The 13002-nt window shown below is 37.3% G+C and overlaps 1 protein-coding gene across 1 annotated transcript; it reads right to left on the minus strand.

Annotated features, from left to right (window-relative positions):
* Window positions 1-10394: 10394 nt before the first annotated feature.
* On the minus strand, window positions 10395-11726 carry LOC127115359 (aspartic proteinase CDR1). The gene has a single exon (XM_051046925.1). The coding sequence runs from the start codon at window positions 11724-11726 to the stop codon at window positions 10395-10397; it is 1332 nt and encodes a 443-aa protein (XP_050902882.1).
* Window positions 11727-13002: the final 1276 nt, after the last annotated feature.

The raw sequence follows: 13002 nt of genomic DNA on the forward strand, positions 1-13002 counted from the left end.
AAGACTCCTTCATCTGACTCTCCAGCTCCCAAGTCACATTGCCACCTGCTGGTCCTCCCCAAGCTACCTTCACCAAGGCAATCTCTTTACCCCGCAACTGCTTCAACTCTCGATCCTCGATCCTCATAGGCGATGTTTCAACAGTCAGGTTATCTCTCACCTGTACATCATCTACTTGGACTACATGCGACGGATCATGAATGTACCTCCTCAACTGAGACACATGAAAAATCTCATGCAAATTTGCAAGTGACGGCGGTAAAGCGATACGATAGGCTACCTCCCCTATCCTCTCCAAAATCTGATAAGGACCAATAAATCGAGGTGTCAACTTCTTCGACTTCAAGGCTCGACCAACCCCAGTTATCGGAGTAACACGAAGAAACACATGATCTCCCTCTTGGAACTCAAGTGACTTCCTCCGCTTGTCATGATAACTCTTTTGACGACTCTGAGCAATCCTCATCTTCTCCTGAATCATCTTAATCTTTTCCGTAGTCTGTTGAACAATCTCCGGTCCAACCACAGCACTCTCACCGGACTCATACCAACATAAAGGTGTCCGACATCTCCTACCATACAAAGCTTCAAATGGTGCCATACCAATGCTCGAATGAAAACTATTGTTGTAGGTAAACTCAATCAAAGGTAAATAACAATCCCAAGCACCTCCCTTTTCCAAAACACAAGCCCTCAAAAGATCCTCTAGTGACTGAATCGTCCTCTCAGTCTGACCATCAGTCTGCGGATGATATGCAGAACTCAATCTCAGCTTAGTTCCCAAAGCCTTCTGCAAACCTTCCCAGAACTTCGATGTAAATCTAGGATCTCTGTCCGAAACAATACTCGACGGAATACCATGCAAACTTACAATTTTCTCAATATACAACTCAGCTAATCTCTCTAACGGATAATCCATTCTGATCGGTATGAAATGAGCCGATTTCGTCAATCTGTCAACAATCACCCAAATAGCTTCAAAATTCTTACTTGTTCTCGGTAACCCAGAAACAAAATCCATACTGATACTATCCCACTTCCACTCTGGAATAGCCAACGGTTGCATTAGCCCAGACGGCTTCTGATGCTCAATCTTTGACTTCTGACAAGTCAAACAAGAGTAAACAAAACTCACAATTTCTCTTTTCATTCCCGGCCACCAAAATAACTTTTTCAAATCATGATACATCTTCGTAGCTCCAGGATGAATACTCAGGCCACTACGATGTCCTTCCTCCAGAATACTCTTCTTAAGTTCGGTAACATCCGGAATACACACCCGATTACCAAATTTCAAAACACCATTCTCATCAACTCTGAATTCACCACCTTGACCTTGATTCACTAAAGTCAACTTATCAACCAAAAGCATATCGGATTTCTGACCCTCTCTAATCTCATCCAGAATACTACTCGTTAACTTCAACATTCCCAATTTAACACTATTGTGAGTACTCTCACAAACCAAACTCAAGTCTCTAAACTGTTCAATTAAATCCAATTCCTTAACCATTAACATAGACATATGCAATGATTTCCGACTCAATGCATCAGCCACTACGTTTGCTTTACCCGGATGGTAATTCAAACCAAAGTCATAATCCTTCAGAAACTCTAACCATCTCCTCTGTCTCATATTCAGCTCTTTCTGATCAAACAAATACTTTAAACTCTTATGGTCACTGAAAACCTCAAATCTTGACCCATACAAGTAATGCCTCCACAACTTCAGAACAAAAACCACAGCCGCCAACTCTAAATCGTGTGTCGGATAGTTCTTCTCATGAACCCTCAGTTGTCTCGAAGCATAAGCTATAACCTGCTTATTCTGCATCAACACACCACCCAAGCCCAACAATGAAGCATCACAGTAAACCTCAAATGATTCCGACGAACTCGGTAATATCAGAATAGGAGCAGTAGTCAACCTTCTCTTTAACTCTTGGAAACCTTCTTCACATTTTGAGTCCCAAACAAACGCTTGCCCCTTTCTAGTCAACATCGTCAACGGTAACGCCAACTTAGAAAATCCCTCAATGAATTTCCTATAGTAACCAGCCAATCCAAGGAAACTTCGAATCTCAGCAACAGACTTCGGAGCTTCCCACTTAGATACCGCTTCTATCTTAGAAGGATCAACAGCAACACCACCTCTTGAAATCACATGACCAAGAAAACTAACCTCCTCTAACCAAAATTCACACTTGGATAGTTTAGCAAATAACTTCTTTTCTCGTAGAACTTCTAAAACCACTCTCAAATGCTCAGCATGCTCTTCTTCAGATTTCGAATACACCAAAATGTCGTCAATAAACGCCACAACAAACTTATCTAGGTACGGATGGAAGATCCTATTCATATACTCCATAAATACTCCAGGCGCATTAGTCACACCAAAAGGCATTACAGAATACTCATAATGTCCATACCTTGTTCTGAAAGCAGTCTTCTGAATATCCTCAGTTTTCACACGTATCTGATGATACCCAGATCTCAAATCTATCTTGCTGAACACACTCGCACCAACCAATTGATCCATCAAATCATCAATCCTCGGCAAAGGATACCGATTCTTGATCGTCACTTTATTCAGTTGCCTGTAGTCCACACACAACCTCATAGTACCTTCTTTCTTCTTAACCAATAACACTGGTGCACCCCACGGTGACACACTCGGACGAATAAATTTCTTATCCAACAGATCTTCCAGCTGACTCTTCAATTCAGTTAACTCAACAGCAGACATACGGTACGGAGCCATCGATATCGGTCTAGTACCAGGTACCAAATCAATCGAGAATTCAACTTCACGCTCTGGCGGCAATTCATTTACTTCCTCAGGAAACACATCAGGAAAATCACACACCACGGCTAGATCGCCAATCACCAGTTTATCTTTAGCCTCTAAAGTCGCTAACAGCATAAACAACTCTGCCCCATCTGCTACTGCCTCAGTCACCTGCCTCGCTGATAGAACCAAACTCTCTCCTTCCTCAATCTCAGGAAAGATCACAGTCTTATCAAAACAGTTGATAGAAACCCGGTTAAACACCAACCAGTTCATACCTAAGATAACATCAATCTGCACTAATGGAAGACACACAAGGTCCATCCCAAAGTCTCTACCAAAAATACTCAAAGGACAATTTAAACAAACTGAAGTAGTAGTCACTGAACCCTTCGCAGGAGTATCAATCACCATACTACCATGCATCTCAGATATCTCTAACTTAAGTTTCACAGCACAATCCAAAGATATAAAGGAATGAGTAGCACCTGTGTCGATAATAGCTACAAGAGGAAAGTCATTAATATAACACGTACCTCTGATCAAACGATCATCTGCAGAAGTCTCAGAACCCGATAAGGCAAAGACCTTGCCTCCTGACTGATTCTCTTTCTTCGGCTTAGGACACTGTGGACTGATATGACCCACCTCTCCACAGTTGAAACAAGTTACAGTCTTCAACCGGCACTCTGCAGCCAAATGACCACCTTTGCCACACTTGAAACACTTCATCTCAGCACTGGTACACTCATGGACACGATGTCCAGCCCGACCACATCTATAACACTTAGCAGGGGCGCTAGAGTCTCCCCCACTAGGCCTCTTCATCCCACTCTGCTTCTGAAAACCTTTGCCAGCTGCATGCGGTTTTCCACGATCATTCTGATTCTTGCCTTTCCTATCAACCCTTTGCTGATAGCTCTCTGCTCTGGCTTTGGAATCTTGTTCAAAAATCCTGCAACAGTCAACCAAGTCAGAAAACACTCTGATCCGTTGGTATCCAATAGCCTGCTTGATCTCGGGACGTAACCCGTTCTCAAACTTCACACATTTCGAAAATTCTCCAGCAGCCTCATTATAGGGAGTATAATACTTTGACAGCTCTGTGAACTTAGCAGCATACTCAGTAACAGACATGTTACCCTGTTTCAATTCCAAGAACTCTATCTCTTTCTTTCCTCTGACATCCTCTGGAAAATACTTCCTCAGGAATCTCTCTCTGAACACAGCCCAAGTGATCTCAGCATTCCCAGCGGTTTCCAACTCAGTGCGGGTAGCAACCCACCAATCATCAGCCTCCTCTGACAGCATATGCGTACCGAACCTGACCTTCTGGTTATCGGCACACTCAGTCACTCGGAAGATCCTCTCGATCTCCTTCAACCATTTCTGAGCGCCATCTGGATCGTATGCTCCTTTGAACATTGGAGGATTGTTCTTCTGGAACTCACTCAGTTGACGAGCGGCTCCCATTCCGACAACATTCGGATTCCCTCCAAGTACTCCAGCTAGCATACCCAGAGCCTCAGCAATCGCAGCATCGTCTCTACCTCTTCCAGCCATCTCTATTCTGAAAACCTAACAAGCTAAAATAATAAGTACTGATAGGGTTACACAACACCTATCCCGTACAGGGGAAACAGAATAATTACGACTCGACTCGACCGACTATGCTCTGATACCACTAATGTAACACCCTTCTAAAATACCCCAAATATTTAATTAAAATAACAATATATCAATCAGAGTAATTATGCAGTTAAGGGTGTCACACAATTATTCACACCATTCACCAATTATAACTGTCATGCTCTTTTATTAATTCAAAACATCAGCATTTGCATAAAACACAGCGGATAGAAATCTCATCAATCATGTAAAACATGTAACACATTACATGTAAAATGGTTCACAACCAACATTAAAACATTTAAAACATCCCGTCCCGATGTTACATCTATCAGAGCATGACCCACTAAGGAGACTACACTAGACTCCAAGCACTAGCTTCTACTCAATCACTGCTCGTTACCTGAAAAATAGTTGTAAGGGTGAGTTCCTCAATCGATATAGTAAGCATTATGAAATATCATGTCATGTTAAGTAATTTAACACATTAATCACCCTAATCATATCACACATTCAGTAACGGCACATCAACCCAATTATCATACTCAATACTACACAATTCATACTCATACTCAATGTCAACACAACCACACGTATAATATTGGAATACATCCATTCATATTATACGCCATACATACATTATGAAATGAGACTCCACACATGCGGTACCGACTATTCTTGAACATATAGTTCAAGCTCACCGATCAAATCCAGATACGGCTACTAAGCTCACTAGTCCCACTCATTTGAGATCTAGTGACTCACTCACTAATTCCTCACCATGGGAATTAGCTACAGCCCCAAAGGCTATGCTATGCACACTAATCACCTAGCATGCAAACATCAACAACGAATTCACAATGGTTCACTCACTAATTCCTCACCATGGGAATTAGCTACAGCCCCAAGGGCTATGCTATGCACGCTAATCATCTAGCAATGCAACATCAACAACAATCCACAATGGACATATGCTCACACTCTAAGCCATACAACAGTCCATTCACAAATACATGCATAATATATACATTCACAACATTATGCATATCATCATACATCATCAACACATATATCAAACACCATATCATGTCAAATAATTAATCACAGTATTAGCACACTCTACTAATACCCTTACTACTCAAAACAACAGGAAATAATCCCTATTACATCATCCGCCAACATATGCCAACCATCAATTAAGTACACAACATTTAAAACACCAATTTTCCACTCCGCAACAGTGTTAACCGGTTAACGCCCTGGGTTAACCGGTTAACGCAGCACAAACACGCTTCCTTCCCAAAACTTAACAGTGTTAACCGGTTAACGCCCTGGGTTAACCGGTTAACGCAGCACAAACAGCCATATCTCAGCATTCACAACAGTGTTAACCGGTTAACACCCTGGGTTAACCGGTTAACGCAGACAAAACAACAATTATTCAAAATACATAACAGTGTTAACCGGTTAACACCCTGGGTTAACCGGTTAACGCAAGACAGAAGCTGTTCCTGCGCTAACACAAGGCAGAATGCAGAATTCTCCGCATTTTCCACCGTTGGAGGACTTCCGGACCTCCGATTCCAATTCCGTAAAAAGCTATACGTTCGGAAAAATCACAACTAACCCAAATACAGATTCAATTACAGTTTTCTCATCATCTAATCATCACAATTTCTCAACATTCATAATCCAATTAGGGTCAAATCAACGGCTTATCACTACCCATTACATGTTAACCCATAATACCCATTAAACGACGATAACCCCCCTTACCTGAGTTAATCCGGAAATCTCTAATCTCCAAGCTTTTCTCTTCTCCAATCTTCTTCCTCTTGCTCTGCCTCTTTGCCCTTTCTCCACTTTCTCAATCGCTTCTCTGTTTCACGTGAAAACTTTCTTTTCCAAATGAGACTCTTTTTCCTTATTTCACACTTATATATTTTCCAATTTATATTATTATTTCAAATAATAATAATAATTCAATAATTCCAAAAATAATAATAATAATAATAATAATAATAATAATAATCCAATTATCTAATTAAATTAATAAATATATTATTAACTTAATTTAAATAATTATCATATTATTATCGGGGTGTTACAACTTTGACTCTGAAGGTGATCTAACCTCTAAAGGTGGTCCTGCTTCTGAAGATGGTCCAACCTCTAAATATGGAACTTCTGAAGGTGGGGCTTCTAAAGTTGGTCCTACTTCTAAAGGTTTCCAGAGGCTATAGATATTTAGATAGTTACCAAGGAGACTTGCATACTTTATATTACTACAAGATACTGAGATTGATTCTGAAGGAGAAGTCACACAAAGTGCCATAATGGTGGAATTTGAACTTGTCAGCATCAATGAGGCTCTCAAGAAGAACATGTAGGTGAACACCATGAAGGAAGAGCTTTAGGCCATTGAAAGAAACAAGACATGGAAATTGATTGTTCTTCCCTAGAACAAGAAAGTTATCAGTGTGATATGAGTTTTCAAGATAAAGCTGAAGTCAGATGGTTCAGTTGCCAAGCATAAAATAAGGTTAGTAGGTAGAGGATTCCTACAAAAAGTATGGTTTAGGCTACTTTGATGTGTTTTCACCTGTAGTCAGACATGAAACCATAAGGTTGGTTATTGCTATAATTGAAAATAGTAATTGGCCTATGATACACTTATATGTAAAGTAAACTTTTCTAAATGGTCCATTGCAAGAAGAAGTCTGTGTGTTACAACCTCTTGTATTTGTGAAAGAGAACAAATAAGGGATGATGTACGACCTCCATAAAACCTTGTATGGGCTGAAACAAGATTCAAGAGCTTGGAATCTGAAGATTGATTCATTTTTCAAGCATATGGGGTTCAAGAAATATGAAATGGAATATGGCGTGTATGTGCAACATATTTCTGATGGCAATATGATTATGGTGTGTCTTTATATGGATGGCATACTTCTGACAGGGAGTTGTACTTCCGAGATAAATAAGTTCAAGAAGGTGCTGATGAATGAATTTGATATGAATGACCTTAGAAATATGGATATTTTCTAGGGATGGAGATTTTGCATTATCAGAAGGGAATTATTGTGCACCAACTAAAGTATGAACTTGAGATGCTAAAGAGATTTGAGCTAATGAATTGTAAGTCAGCAGTCACACCTAGTGAGACAAATCATAAGTTGAATTCTGACGAAGAAGGTGAGGATGTAGATGCTACAACCTTCAAACAATTGGTTGGTTGTCTGAGATATCTTTGTAATACCAGGTATAACTGTTGGTGTAATCCCTAGAGGCCAATACTTTTGGTACTTGTATCGAATTATTTATTAATAATAAAAGGATTTTTCTTTATTATGTTTGTTTAATAAAATCCCTAGAATAGCTAGTCCGTTTAATGTATCAAGTGTGACTTGATCATGAGATCACATTAAACATAAGGACACTATTCTTAAAGTATCCGTAGTCGAGATTTATTGTGAAGTGGGATAACATTAAATCATGAAGACTATTATGTATATAGATTGATGATCACATCTCATGGATCATGGATAAGGAGTTATCAAGTCTTAAACATAGGTATGAATGTTAAGAGTAATATTTATACTGGATTGACCCGCTATGAGAATACTATATAGAAAGTTATGCAAAGTGTCATAAGTTATTCTCATGGTGATAATGGTGTATACCACCATTCGACCTGAAACCACTATGGACCCTAGATGTAGAGTCAAGTGCTTTATTGTTGATCAAACGTTATCCGTAACTGGATAACCATAAAGACAATTGATGGGTACTCCACGAATCATGCTGAGGGACATGAGTGACCTAGATGGAATTTGGCCATCCTGCGTAACAGGATAAATGTCTATGAGCCCAATATTGAACTGGACAAGGATGACACGGTCTATGCCTTGTGTTCAATATAGACATAAGGGCAAAAGGGTAATTATACGCATAAGTATTACCACAGAAGGAATTGTCAGATCACATGACATTTTCGTGTCATGGGTAGCAGTGATGTGTTGCTAGATACCGCTCACTGTTTATTATGTTAAATACGTGATTTAATATAATTGCCAATGCCGCAAAAACCTACAGGGTCACACACAAAGGACAAATTAATGAGAGATAGAGTAACTAAGGAACACCGTAAGGTACGGTGCACTCAAGTGAATTGTAGAACGTCGTAAGGTGCGGTGTACTTAAGTAAAATACGAAATATGGTAAGGTACCATGCACTTAAGTGAATTTGGCATATTATAAGATATGGGCCAAATACACTTAAGTGGGCTTTTTAGCTTAAAGCCCACACAAGTGGTTCTATAAATAGAACCCTTGTGCAGAAGCATTCATTGCGGTTGCATTTTCTTTCTCTCTCTCTCTCTCTCTCTCTCTCTCTCTCTCTCTCTCTCTCTCAAAGCCTTCATTTGTAGCAGCTAGCACTGAGATTGAAGGAATCCGTTCGTGTGGACTGAGTAGAGGCGTTATCATCGTTCAACGTTCGTGATCGCTCCGTATCTGCATCAAAGGTTTCAATCGTCACAAGAGGTAACTATTCTATCACTGATCATGCCCATTCGTAAGGATCACTAAAGGAGAAAATTTTAATTTCCGCTGCGTTTTGGATCGCCAATCTCCTTCAATAACATATGTTATGCAATTGGAATTGTGATTAGGTTTATGAGTAAGCCAAAGTGGTCACATTACCAGACCACAATCAGGATTCTGAGGTATGTGAAAGAGACTCTAAAACATGGAATTTTGTTTCCATATGGAGTGCCAGATGCTGCTGAGCTAATATGTTACTCAGACTCTGACTGATGTTGTGATAAACTGGACATAAAAAGAACTACATGATACACGTTTATGTATTTGGGAGCCCCTATTTCTCGGTGTTGCAAGAAGTAACTAGTGGTTTCATTGTTAACCTGTGAAGTTGAATATATAAATGGTACCTTGTTAGTGTGCCAGACTGTTTGGCTGATGAATTTGCTGTAGGAACTGAAGTTCAAAGTGAGCCAACCAGCCAAGTTGATGGTTGACAACAAATATGCCATAAGTATTGCTCAGAATCCAGTGTTACATGAAAGAAGCAAGCACGTTGATACCAAGTACGATTTTCTGTGCAATCAGGTCCGAGATGGAGTACTTGAGGTTGTTCATGTTAGCACTCAGAAACAACTTGCAGATGTGCTGACCAAATAAATCAAAACTGAACACTTCATCAATTTTAGGGATGAAATTGGTGTTTTTGATTTTTATACTTAAGTGTGAATTAAGGGATGATGTTGAATGTAATTCAAGTTAGTTTAGTTTTGAATTTCATTTAAATTTGAATTTGAATTTAATATGCGTTTGAGTTTGGATGAATCTATATAAACCAAAGCAAAGTGAATTTGTAACATATTTGGTATTTTGAGAAAGTTAGTTAGAAATTCTTTCCCTCCCTCCCTTCATCCATCCATCTCTCTCTCTCTCTCTCTCTCTCACTCTCTCTCTCTCTCTCTCTCTCTCTCACACACACACACACACACACACACACACACACTAAATGAAAGTTTATTATTGTACTCCATCAAATTTAAATAAATAAATAAATAATCCCAAAATCCTTTGGCTGATTTTCTTGAAATTATCCAGAAATCGAGTAATTCCTCATCTTCCCAAGATTCCCACCTCACTCTAGAGAGACTCATGGATATTTTTCATCATTCCATGGATATTTTTCATCATTCCATTTATAAATCAAATACTTGTATGATCTCACATCCTCTTGCATTTTCACATTTGACTGGTAGATTTTATCCGCTCTTTTCTTTTTATACGAGAATCCACAAAACAATGTGAACAAAATAGAATCGACAAAATCGATACTATATAACTTTAGTAACTAAAAATTAAATACAAATTCAATTAAGCACAAAATTATTATATCAAAAGATAAAAAAACATAACATTAAAAGGATTAACGATAAATTAATTAATTCTTAGCACAATCACTAGGAACAAAAGAAAGTTTTTTCCCTCCAAGATCATACTCCACTTGAAAATCAATTTGGGCCACATTTCCAAGAATTGAAATTCCTTCGATATTCGAAGGTACCACTGCCAAACATAACAAGTCATTATGGTACAACAAAAGCATGTTCTTAGGCTTCAATGTAACATTGGCGCCAGTAAAGTGCAATCCAATATGAGGAAAATTTATATCAGGTTGATATGTAAAACAATAGTTAAACGGAGATGACATATCTTCCACTTGTTCGATACCAATTGCTTCTTTCACCGAAGTTATAAAACTATCAAATATAGGTGGTGCGAGATACGTCAATGTTGTCCCAGAATCAATGATTATGTTACCCTCAGTTTGATCTGTCTTAAATATTTTTTGTCCAACCATGACGCCTTCAAGATTGACGTAGTAAAAAGTTGGTTGAGAAGATTTGATTATGAGAGGTGTAGACACAACTCCTTCATCTGTTATAACCGCTTCATTCCCAAATCTCAATTTACTAGTTGAGTTAGAAGCGAAAGGAACCAAACAATATGAAAATTTTCGGCCGATGGAATCCCCTAGTTGCGAAACTAGTGACAACGGTCCGGCTCCTAGACCAACAAGTCCTGATGATTTACCACTACTATCAGATGTGAAGATATTATAATATCCACATCCAAAAATAGACTTAGGAAAAGTAATGTTAACATTAGTAGTACTATTAGCACCTTGGAGAGTACTATTAGAAGAACCAAAACTAATGGAATCAAACCCTAATTCACCAATAGAGAATGATCTATCACCATAATGATATGAGTAAAAACATTCATTTGATTTTCCACAAAGTTGTTGTGCTTTAGGAAGCAATGTGCAAGATTGTGAGTCACATTGGACACTTGAGAAAGTTGAGGATTTTGTTCTATCATAAAAAGGAGTGTTTTGAGGGAAACACTTCAAACAAGGGGAACATTGTATCCAAGTAAGATCACTACCTGTGTCAGCAATAACAAGCTTTTCAATAGGTGGTGTACCTATGAAAATTCTCATGAGATAATCACCATTGTTTGGTAGAATAATTGATTCAGGTGATTCATTTGATAATAAGGAAAGGGAGAATCTATTTAGTCTAGAGTGTGAACGAAAAGCTGCCTTTTTTATGAGATCTTGTTGGGATGTTGAGGGGTTGTGAAAAGGTGATATTCGTGAATCACGATGTATAAGATCAACACTAAAGCTAGTTTGGATGATGCTTGATTCAAGAAATGGTGGAGAAGAAAGTGAACATAGTGCTAGAATGATGAATACTAATGAGTCCATGTTTTAGGAAATGTAGACTCAAAGAGTATTCAAGGAAGCAAGTTTGTTAATGTGCTTCTATTTATGCATTTTTGAGTTAGCATCCAAGATTTCTTATTAGTTAAGAAATATATTTCATTTGTTCGGTTAATCCAGCTCAGTTGATATAGTGAATGATAAAAACATTCAATTGCGTGAGTACGGGTTCGAACCAACGACATCTCATTTTCTTATTTTAATGAGATGAATTTTTGATAATTGAATTATTTAGACTAAAAAATATGTAATTAATATAATTATAAAAATAATTACCAAATTAAATTGCGATTTGACTTTTTGTTATATGTTTAATTGCATTTTTGTTCTTCAAAGCATCAAAACTGCAATTAAACATTTTATTATATAGTAACTTACCTCTACTTGCCTTATGATATTTACTTAATGTTCATAAAGCAAAACGGCCAAACAAACTTTTTGTACCATTAAATAAATAAATAAGTAAATAAACTATATTATATAATGTTATTTGGAATATCCAAAAGTCACCCCAAATATTAAACATAAAATTTATTTCTAAACGGCAAGTCTTTAAGCATAAGTCAAAGGTCAAAGAAAATAAGAAAATAGTATAGCACATTGGAAGGCAATGATGAGTCATTATATTGTAATTAGGTGTAGAAATAGATTAGATTGATCTCATTTTATGAATTTGTAAGGTCTAAATTTGGTCTAATAGGAAATTTGAAGTGCACTAAATATATTAGGTTCTGTTTGGTTGGAGGAGAAAGCAGGAGAAGAGACAAAATATTTAATAGTTTATGTGTTTGATATAAATTTTAAGAGGAGGATGAGAGGTAGATGGAGGGGACCAAAATCTCTCTTGAATTATTTTTTGATTCCTCTAATTTAGGAGAATTTAGAGAGGAGTAGATGTGTTTCATTTTAATTATAATTATATTTATATATTTATCTTTATTAATTTATGAATTTAAATATAAATTTAATTTATTAAAATGTTAAAGTTCTATTTTGAACAAATTTTATATTCCGTTTATATTTCTTGAATTTCTATATCTTCATCTTATCATTATATGTGTTTAAATTATTTTATTTTATTTTTATAGTTTAATGTTATTTTTTAATTATTGTAATATTTTTTGTTTATAATAATTTTTGTTAGATTTTATTGTATCCGATAATCTTTTTAAAATTATGTATTATAGTCGTTATATTTTTATAAATTCTTTCATGATATTCTATGATTGAATACTTATATTTCGTCAATGAATTTGTATTT

The sequence above is a fragment of the Lathyrus oleraceus genome, chromosome 1 (genome assembly GCF_024323335.1).
Source record: "Lathyrus oleraceus cultivar Zhongwan6 chromosome 1, CAAS_Psat_ZW6_1.0, whole genome shotgun sequence".
Lineage (NCBI taxonomy): Eukaryota > Viridiplantae > Streptophyta > Magnoliopsida > Fabales > Fabaceae > Lathyrus > Lathyrus oleraceus.